The 17,292-nt window shown below is 36.6% G+C and overlaps 1 protein-coding gene across 8 annotated transcripts in view; it reads right to left on the reverse strand.

The window, feature by feature from the left end:
- ABCC9 (ATP binding cassette subfamily C member 9) overlaps nucleotides 1–17,292 on the reverse strand; it is a 129,210-nt gene that overhangs the window by 17,328 nt on the left and 94,590 nt on the right. For all 8 annotated transcript variants that reach the window (XM_019834670.3, XM_019834669.3, XM_019834668.3 and 5 more), the window contains 3 exons: nucleotides 14,113–14,205; nucleotides 9,416–9,518; nucleotides 232–333 (listed from right to left, as the gene is read on the reverse strand). In XM_019834670.3, the coding sequence (XP_019690229.1) occupies nucleotides 232–333; nucleotides 9,416–9,518; nucleotides 14,113–14,205 (298 nt within the window). The remainder of the gene's footprint in view (nucleotides 1–231; nucleotides 334–9,415; nucleotides 9,519–14,112; nucleotides 14,206–17,292) is intronic.

Consider the following 17,292-nt stretch of genomic DNA (forward strand, 5'->3'; position numbering starts at 1 on the left):
GTGCTCTCACCATAGAGTTTGAGCAGTTTCTAAAAACTGACTCACAGTATAAGAACTGAATCCACACTGTCCTAAAATGCTGAGCTTGTGCCCCATCCTACCATTATTTGCAAGATGTCATTTCATTATGAATTTCAAACTGCTCCTCTAAATCCATGAATAAGAACTGACGATGACTATAGAAAGCACCTCCAACACCACATGAAAAGAGACATTTTCATCCATACCTACCGTAAGTGCATACAGAAGACCCAAGCCCACCAATCCAGAATTGGAAGACCCGCTGATGGATGCAATGGAAGCAGTGAGGACAATGCAAGCTCCCAAATAATCCTAAAAAGGAGCAAGTAAAAAAAAATGCTAAAAGATTTTCGTCGAGTTCTCATACAAAAGGTACCAATCAATTTAGAGAGGTGGGTACTAAGACAGTACACATAAATTTCAGGGGAAGGTTACCTAAGATGCGGATGAATGACAACTCACAATATTAGGGCTCACAATATCAGCACTCTCATTGCATCTGTGCAGAAATGGATTCATACAAGTTAAATAACTTGCCAGAATTTAAGCTGCAGTTGGTGGCACCACCAGGATCAGACGTAGGGTTTCTTTTTCTCCTCCCCCACCCTTGCTATAGCATTGTGTTGCTGGACAAGTAATTATTTTGAAACTTGATTTACTACCTTCAATTTCATGTGTGCTTATGTCAGAGTTGTGATCTAGCTCCCTTGTGCTATATAGTAAGGGCTTGGCAGAAATTTGCATCTGGTTAACTTTAGATTCTTATCTAAACTGTTTGTCAAATATCTAGGCTTAGAGTTTGGGACATTAAGTCTCCAGATTCCATGTAAATAAGGATAAGGGGTTATATTTGTTCTTAAATGGGAAGTGTGGGCCTGTCTTAGAGCATCTGGATGAGCTATGACTCAACGGTAAAGTCTTTTGTGAAATTTTTAAAAGTTCACTTAGGCCAGTCTTTATCTCAAATAAGAAACAGGGCACAACCATCCATTTTCAAACACCTTGTTCCTTCCCATTTCCCAGCAGTCTTAGTCATTGTTATGTCTTATCATTTGTAAAAGAAATCTTTCAAACTTTTCATGCTGATGAGTCACATGTTCCAGAAGCAGGTAGCATTTCAGGCATGAGCACTTCTACAATTATTTTAAGTCTCATCTCACTTGTGACCTTTCAAGTCTAGATATGTCTCTGATCCCTCAAAAAAAAAAAAAAAACCAAATTACTAGATGCTAAGACATTAATGACAGTAAAAAAAAAAAAGACTTTAATGACAGTAATGGACTGCTTAACATACTGGAGTAACAAGTGAAGTTACTCAAATCATCTCCCATGTGAGCTTTCCGAACTCTTTTTAAAACAGCTCCAAAGACCTAGTTTTTGAGGAGCAATCAGTAATCCCAGCCTTGAAATCAGAGATCTGGGCTCAGACCCTGACTTTGCCAATTACCAGACAAATAATTTAAACCCCTTTGAAACTCAGTTTCTTTGGAAAATAGAAATGATACCTAATTCAAAGACTTTGAAAGGACTAAAAAAGATTAAATGCCCGTTAGATTTCACCACCTCCATGTATCAGGATGTCTTTTTTCCTCTGGATGATTTTCAAACGTTTGAAGCAAGCTTAAAAGTTTATGTGCATCATAAAACATCAAAGGTTAAAAGAGGCACTAAAATTTAATTCCATAATGATTCCCATGATCTTTATAAAGAATAAAGAAAGAAATCATGCAGAGTTACTCTCTTGAGGCAGTAAATTCCAAAGAGGTAGTAAATGCTCCTTGGATTGCTTCTTCCAATGGGACCATGTGTTAACAACTTGTCACATCCCAATTAGACAGTTCTTCTTCATTTTCCCTTTATTTGAAGCAACAACTACATGGATGCATAATCTAACCAGTCTGGGCCACTCTTACATCTTACAAATGCCAACATGCTCCCAAAATACTTCTAAAATATTTACAGCAATATGAATTTTTCCTTCCATCCCTCTGTCTAAAGTTAGTACTTTTGAAGTTATGCTGTAAATTTGTAATTTCTATATATTTGTAATTTCTATATGCTGTAAATTTGTATATTATCTTTTTAAAAAGGACTTATAAAAAGTTTCTGTGATAAGTACCAGAAAGCAAGTTAGTATCAGGGGATACTTTGAGCAAGGTCCTCCTTCTCAGTTTGATATAAATAAATACACCATTCAGCTTCTGAGAAATTTCTGTGGGTAATGTACACATTAAGGCTTTGAAACAAGGCACATTTTTATTAATTTCTATTCTCTACTTTCTCCCAGCGGGCCTTATTGGGAAGAAGAGCCTCATTCATTCATCTATCTATTGATTTATTCATACATTCATTCATTTATTTTCAAGTCTTTACTTAAATTCCATTTAGTTAACATATAGTATAATATTAGTTTCGGGAATAGAATTCAGTCATTCATCACTTACATACAACACCCAGTGCTCATTACAAGTGTCCTCCTTAATGCCCATCACCCATTTAACCCATCCCCCCCACCTTCTTTCCAGCCACCCTGTTTGTTCTTTATAGTTTACAGTCCGTTTTATGGTTTGCCTCTCTTTCCCCCACCCCCACCATATTCATCTGCTTCATTTCTGAAAATCCACATATGTGTGAAATCATACATGGCATGTGTCTTTCTCTGATTCACTTAATTCAGTTAGCATGATACACTCTAGCTTCATCCATGTTGTTGCAAATGGCAAGATTTCATTCTTTTTTATGGCTGAGTAATATTCCATTACATATGTCTACTACAACTTCTTTATCCATTCATCAGTTGATGGAAATTTGGGCTTTTTCCATAGTTTGGCTCTTGTTGATAATACTGCTAAAAACATCTGGATGCATTTGTCCCTTCTAATCAGTATTTTGGTATCTTTTAGGTAAATATCTAGTAGTATAATTGCTGGATCATAGGGTGGTTCTATTTTTAACTTTTTGAGGAACCTCCATATTGTTTCCCAGGATGGTTGCACCAGTTTGTATTGCCACCAGCAGTGTAAGGGGCTCCCTTTTCTCCACATCTTCGCCAACATCTGTTGTTTCTTGTGTTGTTAATTTTAGCCATTCTGAAGGTATGAGACGGTATCTCGTTGTGGTTTTGATTTGTATTTCCCTGATGATGAATGAAACTGAGCATCTTTTCATGTGTCTTTAGCTATCTGGATGTCTTCTTTGGAAAAGTGTCTATTCATGTCTTCTGCCCATGCCTTAACTGGATTATTTGGTTTTTAGGTGTTGAGTTCGATAAGTTCTTTATAGATTTTGGATACTAACCCTTTATCTTTCTGCTGTGCAAAGCCTTTTATCTTAATGAGGTCCCAACATTCATGTTTGCTTTTGTTTCCCTTGCATCCCAGACATATCTAGTAAGAAGTTGCTATGGCTGATGTCAAAGAGGTTGCTGCCTCTGTTCTCCTCAAGGATTTTGATAGTTTCCTGTCTTATATTTAGGTGTTTCATCCACTTTGAATATATTCTTGTGTGTGATGTAAGAAAGTGGTCCAGTTTCATTCTTCTGCATGTTGCTGTCCAGTTTTTCCAATACCTTTGTGGAAGAGACTTTTTCCATTGGATATTTTTTCTTGCTTTGTCAAAGATGAGTTGACCATATAGTTGTGGGTCCATTTCTGGGTTTTCTATTCTGTTCCATTGATCTGTGTGTCTGTTTTTATACCAGTACCATACTGTCTTGATCACTACAGCTTTATCCAAAATTGTGACGCCTCCAGCTTTGCTTTTCTTTTTCAAAATTGCATACATTCTTTTAAAAATATAACAACAAAATAATCACTGAGTCTCAACAATGGAAATTAGACAGTAGCCCTAATATAAACATTATAAAGGAAATGCAAAACATTATGTACTCAATCTCTCTGTCTCCTTCTGTCTCTTTTTCTCTTTCTCTCACCCTTCTCCCCTTCTATTAAAATGACTATGGAATCGTTATATTTTATATTGGGGCTTAGATAAACTTGTTATAGAACTAAATGGTAAATGCAATTAGATGATTATTTAAATTATTTTCTATTACATTAAAATGGTAATTCTGGTAATAGATAGTTTACCCTGGCAATAAAGCCAGCAAGAGAAGTAAAAACAGATGAAGGAGGGAAAGGAAAAGGCTGATCAATAAGTTTGAGTTAATATATATTTTCTGGCTCTCTTTCATATGGCTAATGTTTTTAAAACTATTTGTAAGGTTTCCATTATGATAATTAGACACTATTATTTTAATTATTATCACAGTAAATAAAATATGCCAAAATTTACTTATAAGAGATAATGTTTTTGGTTTTTTGGTTTTAAGAGATAATGTTTTTGACATCTCAGTGATAAGGCATAGCTTCTTAAAGTACATTATAGCACATTTTCAGTGGATGAACCCATTTTCAAAATCTACAGTCCACTAAATTCAAATAAATATGAGGGCTTAAAAGCCAGGGTGTCTGTACCTATATCAAAGCTATATCAAAGTTATTTTATTTATTATAAAAATATTCTTTATCTTTTTTTTTTTTAGAAAGTACTATCCATGTTGTCTTCTGGTTAGACCAAACTAGATATTTTCAGTTCACTCCTAGATTATTTCCACTGCTCAAAGAAATTTTTTTGTAATGAATTTGGAATTTTTTGGAGGCATTTGATCAGAATTTTACCTTGATCTGCATAAGAAAGGAAGCTCTTTTGTGCACAATGTTTATCATGAGAACTCATAGCAAAAATACTAAATTCTATTAACTTCCCTTCAAATAGGACAAGAGTATAGGTGTGTGAAATTGGTGGATAATGTAAGAGTTTATGCTAGCTCCCTACTTTTTGTGTCTTTACCATTAAACTTAAGCAATGTAATGAATTACAAAGTGATTGTACAGTTATACCTTCTTTCCTTTCTTCGCAAATATGTGAACAACAAAATGGCTTCAAGGCAATTAAGAAAGGAGAAGCAGCTGGTCTGAATAACTCACACAGGAGATCAAATACTTAGCACTTAGTGGTCACTAGGCAGCATTTATTCTACTGCTAAGTCCTTACACATACTAATCAATCAATTCACTGAATAAAAGCACCTGTGGTCAAAACGATACAATGGAATGACAAATTCAGTTTAGGAAATAGAAGCTACTGTTTATGTGAACTGCCAGTTCTCAAAGAGGTCCCCACCAGAGGACCTTTTATCTGTCTAGGGATAAATTATAACTTCCATCGAGTTTGTGAATTCAACACTTCCCTCCAGAAGAGAAGCCTTTGATTTTCAAAGCTAAAAGAGAGGCCTCTTCTTGGATTTCCAGTGACTCAATGGCATCTATCTATCTTTTCTATAGTGAAAACTATAATTCTATAAAACAGACTTGCCAATAGTTAATAGAGATTCAATCTCTTTCCTTTTGTAGCCCTCAGAAGTACTGGTCTATGGCACCACTGAGTATCTGGGGGAATATATCAGGGCCTCCGAAGTATAGGATCAGTGCACACCTGTCTGTTGTGGAGTTATGAACACACAAAAAAGCTCTGTGTTGCTTCATAAAACAGGCTCTCGTGCAAGCTCACCCTGAATACTATTTTCACTTCAGTCTGTTGATTCTAAAGACTTTCTTTTTGGCTTCCTGATGTGAATTTTCTTTTATCCTTTCACCACACAGCAAGACAAAGCCTTGGAAAGACAGCCTTTAGATAGAGTTACACAATTTTCGCAAATGGAAACACCGGTGCCAAAGAACTGGAAGTGTTTAGTGCAGAGGGCTGAAGAGAAAACGCCATGTCGAACCAGAGAACGTAAGCAGCATTCAAAGGTTAGGCTGTAGTGACACTCTGCACGTGATTGTGGCCCCCTCCACTTGGCACCCACAGGAAAAATGCTCCCCTCTCTGCCAAAGCAACCTGGGTGGTCACGGTCTTGCTAGTTTTCCTCCAGCCAATTAGTTTGCTCTTTTAGACTCTTGTCCTTTTTCGATGTGAGTGTATGGTGACCTTTATCTTTTTTTGCTAATTCAGAAGGAGTATGAAATGAATACAGTGGTCAGGGCTACCTCTTCCATAGGGAAAGCTGTTCACTCAGAGAAGGGGAATAACTTGTGATTGTCTTAACTCTCACTTAAGTTGATGAGGGAAAGAAATGAGAGCCATATATTTAAAATAAATTAGAGAATGAACAAAAATTGGATGGGACTCATGGATCTTCCCGAATCCCACAAAAGGTGTTTTTCTCTGGTTTCCCTTCCTTTCTTCTTGAGATTTTCTGTCCAGGGAATCCAGTGACATTGTTTTTGAAAGCTCAAATTGAGAATGAAGAGAAAGGGAGGCAAAAAATAGCCACAGAAAACCACAATAAATTTTCTCCCCTTTCTCTTCATTAAGGTGATGAGTGAATTAGAGTTGGTGAAATCCCTAGATCTGCATCAGGATCTCCCCTCACACAGGAGAGCAAACACTTGCTTCTTCTGATTCATGCCCAATGCCCCAACCTTCCTTGTACCACTTTAGTTGTGTTTCTGCTCTGAGAACTCCAAGAATATTTGCTATAAGCAAATATTTTTCTTAATTTGCTGAGTAATATGGCAAAGAATAGAGAAAGGAGTAGTTATGTCAATACTGTGGGTTAAGTAAGATCAATGCAGATTCACTGCAACAAATAGAAGTTTTCATTACTTATTTTTTTAATGACTTACAAGACTATGTCCACAGCTGTCGGGGTCAGAGAACAGTTCACACCCTAGTCTCCAAGGTCCTATATCTCAACATTCATGTTTCTGACAAAAGGTCCATTTATTTCAAGCTGAAATTGTGTCTCCGGTGATGTGGACATGTCCACAGGAGGACAGCAGTAATGAGTTCTTTATATGTATACAATTAGGAGAAAGGTTATTTCCTAATAGGAGTTATCTAGTTAATTTATTCAATACTCCTACTGTAGCACATGTTCTTGGATTACAGCATTTATATTCAAATAAATATTCTGATATTTACATACTCTAAATAACAGCCTGTTTCTAACGAACACTCTCAATGTACTCAGAAAAAAAAAAACAGAAAGAGAGTGAATCTGACTAGTTTTAAGTTGGATCACTGAGGGCTGTCTAGAGGGGTGTGTGTGTGTGTGTGTGTGTGTGTGTGTGTGCGTGCACACCTATATAAACCTATATACACCTATATAAACTTATTGACACACACAATTAGGCAAAAGAGACAAATCATATACAAAAGACTGTGGAACTTGATTTCTGTCTGCAGATATGCCTGGAAGTTTGCAATGAATCAACAAGTTCCTTACAAAATTTACTTTTATCCATAAGAAATAGAAGCCAAAGATTCCTGATTTATTTTTGTATTGGTTTTTAAGGGAGAGCTCTGGTAATGAGATTAGACAGCAAATGTTGGAAGGATTATAATACACAGAAAACAAAGACAAGACATACTAACAAATGTATTATAAAGGAACAAAATAGATAGCAAAGTCTGCCCTTCCTGTTTCAAATACCAGTATTTTCTTTCAGTTTCTACAGTTGGAACGAGAATTCTTTTACATTCAGGTTGGTCTGCTGCCTTTTCACTTGGGGGTTAAAGTAACGGGCCATGAGTCAAACTGAACTAAGCCATTCTGAATCTGGCCACTCTTCCTCTCTAATTTTTCCTCACTTCCCCTTTTTTGGCAGTCTGAAGGCTCTAATATCTTGTCTTCTGGCTATGAGAGTAGAACATACGGTTTGCTTGAAGATTCTTGTTAAACACTTGTCCATTAACCTGACAGTAGGAAGTGCGAAAGAGCAGAAACAGGAGTCTGGTCACACATTCACCTCAAGTCCAAAGCAAACACACTTGCCCCTTAAAAAACATGCTTGATCTCCAAGTTAAGAAAAATCAGATAACAAAGGTAACTACTGATATTTTCCCTTGTGGTTTGGGGACATTCTTTCATTAAGCTATTTCATGATTAATTCTGTTATTCAGATATGATTGGGTTTTTTTCTTCCTTAGAGAAAACAAATTTAAACAAACAAATAGAAGCTTAAAACGAGGAATTAGGGTCTGGATAGGATCTAGAAATAAGGTCTTAGTCTGGTTATAAATCCTAAGCAATACTTCATCTGCTTTCATGCTATCTATATATAGGTAATTCAGGAGACATTTTGTCCTGCCCCAGAGCTACCTGGAAGGAATTTCTTAACAACAACCAATCTAAAATTTGTAAAATATAATTGTCTTATGTCACTGAATAATTTCTATATTATTACTAATATAATGGAAAAGAATCTCTAAACCAGCGGAAAATCATGACAACTAAAGCTCACAGGGGGCTCTAAGAATCTATATCAATTTGTATCCGTCTATCAACAACTCAAGATTATAACCTAGCCTCCTTCATTTTAACCTCATCAAATTCCTTTCACTATCTGCCCTCTCTAGTCTGTTGAGTTTTGAAAGCCTGCATACAGTAGGGATGTTTAATTAGTAGACTCGATGTCCTTACAATAGTACAGATAAATTTACTTTTCCTTTTGACAAATGGACAGGTAATTATTTTTTAAAAAGTTTACAGACAACTCATCATTACCACAAAAATAGCTTATTTATAGTGCTGATTATGCAGACTAGTCTGCAAACTACATTTCCTTCCTTTCTGGAATTTGTATCTCTTTCGTCTCCTGGTTCATACTCCAGCCGGTTGGCTTATGAACCACTTACCAGGGTAGGTGCTGTTTCCACTCATTTATTTATTCATCCATTCATTCAAAAGTCATCTGTCGAGTGCATTTGCTAATCAGTGAACTAGAGGACTTATATTATTATTTTTCATCGCAACACCCCCAAATTCTTGTTTCTATTTTACAGATGGGAAACAGGACTCAAATAAATTAATTAACTTGCTAGACTCAAGTCTGCATGATGCCAAAGCATGTGCCTGTTCTCCTACTTCATAAAGGAAAGAAGAAGGCAACAGATGATTAATTGCAGTTTTTATGTTTTGTGCTAACGTGATCCTCCACTGGCTTAAAACATAGAAAGTCACCATCTCTTCTAGGCTTGTCCTGCTCAATGAAGGAAAATGAGTACATCTGTTCACTTGTCAAATTTGCTTTTTTGAAAAAAAAAACTGAAGTTATACAAACATTTGCCATTCCATTAACTTATGTAATCTAGAGACTAAAGAACACAAAATGAATTTTTGCTTTTTGGGCTATTTGTCTTGCCATTAGCTAAAACATTATGACAAATTTCATCTGTAACATAAACAAACCTGAGCTATTTTAATGTCTGGAAAAGTGAAGTTAGTGCTGAATCTCAGTGCAAGACTAATTTTTACAACTGTCTCCCTCTTTGCATCAGCCCCCTTTTTTTGTTTGGTTTCCATTTCGAAATCATGAAATGAACGTACCGTTCTGACCTCTAGCCATCTGTTGGCTGCTGAGAGAAATAAGTAGGCAATGTTGTTTGTGTCCGTCAGTTCCAGCATACGTTGCTTAAATCTGGTTTCGTGCCTGTAGAAAACAAAATTATTATCATGCTAGCCACACAACAGGAGAAATAATAAGAAACAGTCACACTTACTACTACACTATTTACTCGACAGTGACAAACTGATGGGATGGAATGACTAGTAAATGGACTCCGACTTCAAAATAAAGGCCAGCTGCTACTGCTTTGCTGTATGCTTGCTGGAGAGGGTGTGGTTCGGTGTTTCCTCCTTTCTCAGACCTCCGCTATGAAAAAGAAGCTTTTGGATGACAAATTCCTATTAAAGATCATTTCATAAATTTCCACATAATTTTGTAGCCACAAAGACAAGGCATGGCCTATGTTGCAAGGGCCTTACAAAAATCAGAGTAAGTTGTACAGAAATGCAGTGTGCCTACTTTTTATTGCATATTTTACTTTTCCCAATGACACAGAGTTGGGTGGGAGGTGCTGGATGAGGACCAGGAAAGACAGGAAACTATGCACGTGTAACAGGAAAATATATACTTTTAAATATCTACTGCTGCCCGGTGTTTCTGGGAACCAAAGAAGGAAACTGGGTGGCAAGAAGTGGAGGATGGGGGTCCTTGGAGGTGGCAAATGTTCTTGCTAGATGTGGTATCTTACGCTCAAGATTCTAAAATATTTGTAAGGATGGTCATTGCATGGAAGGAACTCTTAGTCTATGGTACCTACAGGGTTTTATGACATATACAGTTTAGATATTGATTCCTGACCAAATTAAGTTCATTCTTGGCAACCAATGCCATCAGACCAAATTCTGTGTAATCCATGTTATAAATGAAACTTCTAAGAAAAATCTTATCCATTTCAACACGTGAGCTACTCTCTCACAGAACTCATGCTACATGGTGATAAATCTAAATAACAGAAATAGTCTCTTTTCATTTTCAATTATTTTTCCCTGAATAACCAAAACAATGGAAAGCTGGATAATATAATCAAAATAACTGGTTTGAAGGTTGGAGGAAATGCCATATCAAAATGTGGTCTATCCACCCCCTGTTCTTATATGGACTGCTTGACTACATGTTGCATTTATGAAGAATAGCCAAATTTCATTTGACAGCCCAGCAATGATTCCTGTTTGATAACAGATTGCCCAAAGTTTCCCCAAATCTGCAAATCAATTTGCAAAACTTTATATTAAACCATCACTATATCAAAGAATGAAAAAGTCCTGGATGGGGTGTTCCCTTGGCCCATGAAGCCATCTATACAGGCCAATATAAAGCAGATACTTGATATCTCTCCAATTGATCTGATCATTCCAATATGCCAAACCAGATAAATCAGATAACTGAGTCAAACAGCAACATCTGATCTACAGTAATCAAAGGATTTGGCAATCAGAGCCAAATAATTACCTCACTTTGAGTTATGAGTTTGCAGCCTTGATCTAAATGCCATGTACAGGGGGACCTGCCCTGAACAGCAACACATTTGAAGGGGACTGAGCAGTCAGAGAAACATGGCTACTTTGTCCTGTGATGACCCTTTTAGAGATGAATAGAGTGAATAATGAAAAGGTAGAATGGCTCACAGGATTATAGGATTTACTGAGATAGTGGATATGAATTGTAAAGAGATCTATCCATGTAAGAGCCAATCTTTCTGTTTGCAGTGTTATGTCGATTTTCATCCACTCATTCAGAAGCACTTAGGAAGCACCAACTCTAAATGAGACATTAGAATACCTACATGAATGAGACATAACCTCTCCCTCGAGGAGCCCATTCTTTAGTGAAGGCGGTAAACATGGTATTAACAAACAAGGATGGCACAGCACAGAATCTAGTCATAATGACTCCGTGCACAAAATGCTACTTGAACATTAAGGAAGGGGGTGATTTGTATTGACCAGAGGGTCGGGATGGCAGGGAATGAGGTGAGGAATGGGGGGAGAAGGAGGATTAAGCAAAGTTTCAAAGAGCACTGTGGGGATGGTCCTAGTGAAGTTTTAAAGGATGAGCTGAAATCTTCAGGTGAACAAGGGAGGACAAAGCACTGGAAGCAGTAGGAACAACACGAGCAAAGGAACAGAAATGAGAAAACTCATGTTCTGGGGCTCAAGACAGGGTTCTCTCCGTAGAGGACAGTGGTAGTGGAGAGATTGGAGGTGGGGCCCATTGGACCAAAGCCACTGGGCTACATTTGAGATAAACATCAAACACTTTATTCTGACAAAGTGCTTTGTCTGGGACTCTTCTTACTTCTCATTTAGTTTTGGAATATTGTTTCAGATACACTCTTAAAGAGTTTGTAAATGGAATTGGCAATGGTCTGAAGCAGCAGCGAGAGGGGAGGGGTGGAAATGCAGTGAACATTCTTTCTGTGTGTTTCTATTTGGCAAGAAACCTTCTGTTTTCCTAATGGAAACTTTGACACACTCAGTCTGTATCTTTTCATCCACATCCAGCTCATCTTCTGAACATTCTTAGACCTTTATTCTGTTGGACAAAAAAAAAAAAAAAAAAAAGGAAAGGTCCCTGAAATCTCAGTCTAATTTAACTGTGATGCTTTCGTGGTAAACTACTTGAGGGAGTACACTGCTGTGTGTGAGTACACCATGATCCCTGAATGCAGGGGAGGAAAAGCAGCCTAATCAGTAAATAATAACTTTCCAAAAGAGCTGAAGACTCTGGGGATCCAGGGAGCCTGAAAGGAAGGAAGAAATGGAGGGAAAAGAACATGTTTGATTCTTGACCACAAGCACCAAATGTAAAGACTCTAGAATTTTATTCATGGCAGCAGGACTAGCCCCACATTTTGAAACTCCCTTGGCTTAAAAATGCTGATACTTGTGGTATTTAATATTTACTTTAGAAAGGAACCCTGGAAGATGTAAATCTGGATGATTATGATGCAGATACTTCTACCCAAAAGTTGTCTTTTGTTTCTTTCAATCATAATTCAAGCGTGAAGGTTTAACACGTAATATTTGGTTCTTTTTACAACTACCTAGACTTCTCCTCATGTAAAACTAGGAATAGTCATGCTAAATTCTGTCCTTGTGTCTAGTGACAAACGTAAATGAAAAGCCTAAACCTTGACTCTTGGTCAAGTTTCTCTCATTTTGAACTGTCATTTCCTGGTAATGACAATTTACCTGATTCTAGTCCTCTCTTTCAGAAAATAACCTCAACTTGTTCAGAGAGAAAACAGAGCAGGGGCTATTATATGTCGAACCCATCAGTATTCTGTTGTCCCATTGACCAGCTTGACTGAATCCAGTAACTTCTTGCCCCTCACTTGCCATGCTATCTTGTTTTCTTTGTGGTTTTTATCTGGGATGGAAGTGGAAGGCCATGTCTTTTTCATCTTTAAATATCCACATCAAGAGTAGTACCTAGCATATATTCAATACTCAAACAAATTAACTTGAAAGGACTTATTTGGTGAAAAATGTAATCTTTAATATGATGCACTTATGAGTACCAGTGGTCACTGCTGGCTACAATGTCAATAAACAATTTTGCCATCTCCAATAAGAGGCACTCTGATGGGAAAACACACCACTGCAGAAAATGTGAATGTTTCATGATGAAGTCTGTGTAGATTTTATGTAGAAATTCTGTGATACACGTTGTGGATGGTTATATCTCTATATCTCTATATTCTACTTTTTTTTTTAAGTTTATTTATTTATTTTGAGAAAGAGAGAGAGAGAGAGTGTGTGTGTGTGTGTGTGTGTGCGTGTGTGTCTGTGTGAGCGAAGGGAGGGGCAGAGAGAGAGGTAGAGAATCCCAAGTAGGTTCCACACCATCAGCACAGAGCCTGATGCGGGACTCAAACTCACGAACCATGAGATCACAACCTGAGCCAAAGTCAGTTGGCTTAACCAACTGAGCCACCCAGGTGCCCCTCTATATTCATTTTAATTCAAGTTTATATATGTAAAATAATATAAATATGTCTTAGGTTAGAAAAATCTCTAATTGAAATAATTACATATTTGCATTTAGGGTTGTGAGAAGACATAATACTTTAATATGTCAATTTCCAAGATTAAATGAAATATTCAGTGGTACCACCTTCTTTAGTGAGTTTACTTAAACAGGGTAAATAGGGCAGATAATTTTTTAAGTGTTAAGCAAACACTCTTGATCAAAAGCTTGGATTATCACTATTTACCAACATTAAAGAAAATGGATTAAATCCTGAAATAACCTTGATTTAATATTTCTTTTATTATTATCAATAATACATTCATTTTAACTTGTTTATTGGGTGCTTCTTCACTAATCACTGTGGTTAATACTTTACATGCATTTTTCAATTAGCCCAAGGGCCTAAGAAGCACAGTTGATTTCTCCATTTCACAGATGAGTAAACCGGGGCTAGGGTTTGCAAAGCATGGTCTACATTATACAGCTAGTGTCTTCTCAATATGGTGTTTCATTCTTTCTTTATTTTTGTTAAAATTTTAGGTAATTAACTCTGAATATTTATTGCCATATTTTTCATTCTTGTAGTTTAGAACATTGCCATGCACACAGTGGGCATCCAAAAAATGGTAGCAGTTATCAGTTATTTGTAGATAAATATTTGTTGATGTAATGGCTTAATCCGCAAAATGAAAACATGTTTACTCGCCTAAATGCCCGAATGGTGGTGAGTCCTTCAGCTGTTTCTGAGAAGTGGCAAAGCAGAGGGAGCTGGGTACTGTCATCAAGTTCCTGGAGGTCCCTAGAGCAGAGAGAAGTGCAAAATTAACTTCTTATGCATTCACGCTCAGAGACTACTGTATTCATCCTCAGGTAGGTTTTTATTTGTCGTTGCAACTTATTTCTTCTAGAACCCAGTTAACAAAAACTTTAACAGCTTATAATCTAAAGAAGAAGAGAAATATGGGTACATAATGAATTTTTGTCCAGGCCAAATATATGTGTTGTTAAAAAAAAAAAAAACTACTTGTGGGGCACCTGGGTGGCTTAGTCGGTTAAGCATCCGACTCTTGATTTCGGCTTTGGTCGATCTCAGGGTTGTGAGATGGAGACCAGCACTGAGTTCCATGCTGGGCACGGAGCCTGCTTAAGATTCTCTCTCTCCCTCTTCCTTTGCCCTTCCTTGCCTGCACATCCATGTGTTCTCTCTCTCTCTCTCTCTCTCAAAAAAACAAACAAACAAACAAACATTTGCTTGATAAAACAACTAAAAGTGCTGTGGGGACACAGAGGAATGGATGATTATTTCATACCTAGAAGATGGGTAATATTTTTTTTTTGAGGAGGTAGAATTTAGGCCAAATCTCATCAAGCTTTGAGGAGGGTTTCAACCAGTCAAGAAGAAGTACATTCCAGCTAATGGGAACAAGAGCAAACACAGGAGACTAAAGAACCTAGCAAGTTCAGTCTGGCTGGGGTCCAGAGTCCTTTGTGAGTGCTAAGGAGGAGAAAGTTTGTATAAAGGAGAGGTGGGACTAGACAGTAGAAGATCTTGGGTGGACTGGACAAAGTCACTGAAGACTAGAAATCATCAGGCTGTGCTTAAGCAATATAACTTGGGAGGCTATAATAGATGAAAGAGAAAAGTGATTTTGGAGAGTCTATCTCAGAGATTTTTAAAAGTTCTGAATTACTGTGATACTAGTGGGTTTTAAAATAGGGGGAGGATTGTGAGATAGTCTTCCAGAAGTAGGCTTCTAAACTATAACAATCAGCGAGTTGTAGCAGGGTGAGTAAAAGAGTCAAATATGGCTTAGCAGACTTGACAGATGACAGTGTTATTTGTCAGGGTGAGGGACACGGAACAAAGCAATTTGAGGAAAAAGACAATGAGTTTGCCTTTGGCCACAATGAGTTTGAATCTCTGCCTTCATGGAACTTTTATTCATAGGTTCTCCAAGGACCTATATAATATCCAATGTATGTTTGGTAGACAAACGCCTTATCATCCCTTTCATAAAGATGCACACTACTCATGAAAACATTTCCTTAAACCATGTAAGCTAGCATTTTCAAAAATAGGCTAAGAGTTATACTATATGTTTCAAAACATCCTTTTTTCTTTCAGTCTTTTTTTCTACTCTTTTTTTGTTTGTTTTTAGGTTTGGGGGATTGAGGATTTAGAGTCGTGGCATCAACTGTCACCTTCCGGAGTCAACTAAATTATACTGTTACTTTAATCTTCAACAATTAACTTGGGCCATACTGGGCAGCCTGTATCGTTCCAAACAAATGCAAACTTATTTCGAGTTTCTACAATGGATTTATTCACTTTAGAAAATGCAGAGGAGGGAAGAAAAAGAAAGAGGGAAGGAGGAAAATGAATATGAAGGAATGTGAGTCGTTTGCTACTTTTTAAACATAAAACTAAGTGGCTATTTGTAAATTTGACACAACAACAGGTGGTCACTACATTTGAGGTTTGTTGTGAAGGGAAAAAATTAGGAAGGAGAAATCTTTGTTTATAGGACTACATTTTGTGAAACCAAACAGGTGACGATATAACTTGACCTTGTATTCTTGTAAGAAACACTTCCTTACAGAGCTAACCACACATTAGATCTTTGATTTCAGATATTCTAAATTCCATGACATTTCCTGTCTCCCACTTTAATTCCTTGTGGTGTTTAGAAAGCAGTCTGTTAAGCTGCTTTTCAACATGAGTGAGTCTGGTGGAGCCTCAACATCTAGAAGGGATTTTTTTTTGTCTGTGAAATTGAATGTCATGTGGCCATATTTACTCACTTTCAAAGAATTTCAAATAAGAATGGTTCATAATCCATTATTAGTGTTAATTCTTTAAAAGTGATCATCTCCTCTATATTTTGGTCACTTACTAGCAATGCTAATAACAGATTATTCCTTCTTAAACAGAATTCATAATTCCAATTTATAAATGACTAGGAATATTTGCCTGGCCTTTGCACTCAATTTGTATTGTGAAGGGGCAATAATAAGGCCAAATGAATATGTGACTGAAGTAAAACATGACTGTAGTATTTAATTTAATAGTGAGAAGATAAGGACAGATTTGGAAATAGCAGAAATGCAGTAACTAAGCTTTTTGCCCCTCTAGGAAGCAGTATCCGCAATAGTACTGTAAGAAATGAAAGAGTGAACTGATGACTAACTTCTCCCTTTCAGTCTAAATTTGCTACAGGAAAATAGGATGAGGCTGGTAATGAAAAAATACTTAATACAGATCTATAACATTTGAAGAACCCTAACTCATAACCCCTAGGGAGAAATAACTATATTTTTTAAATTAAAAAATGTTATATGATATATTGAGAGCCAACTATAATCTTGGCTTTCTTGTTACCTTCCCCAAATTTTCATCATCATCCTTGCACTCAAGTCTTATTAAATATTTTCATTTTACTGAATAAACTCAATATCTACCTTCTTATTCCAGCACTTAATCCACATACAAGGATTACTATATATATATATATATATATATATATATATATATATATATATGCTTCATTTTCTCCAGATTTTAAGTTTCTCAAGAACAGGTTCTTGTCAGGTGGCTCTCTTCATCTGCCACATGGCTTACACAATTATTTTTCAACACAAAAATGCTTGATAAGTGTTTGTTGAAATAAAGTGATTATTGCAATGATATAAAATTTACTATTTATAGCAAGACTTCAAAACTAAACTGGAAATTTTAAAACAACTGGTACTACATTTCATTTAACTATGATGCATCTCAGCAAGTGATAAATCTTACATTAATAGAAGAATTTAAGATTCATGGCTACTTTTATTTATATTCAGCTGGGTACTCAAGTACGTGTTAAATGATCCAGTTTGAAAAGTT

This window comes from Felis catus, chromosome B4 (genome assembly GCF_018350175.1).
Source record: "Felis catus isolate Fca126 chromosome B4, F.catus_Fca126_mat1.0, whole genome shotgun sequence".
Taxonomy (NCBI): Eukaryota; Metazoa; Chordata; class Mammalia; order Carnivora; family Felidae; genus Felis; species Felis catus.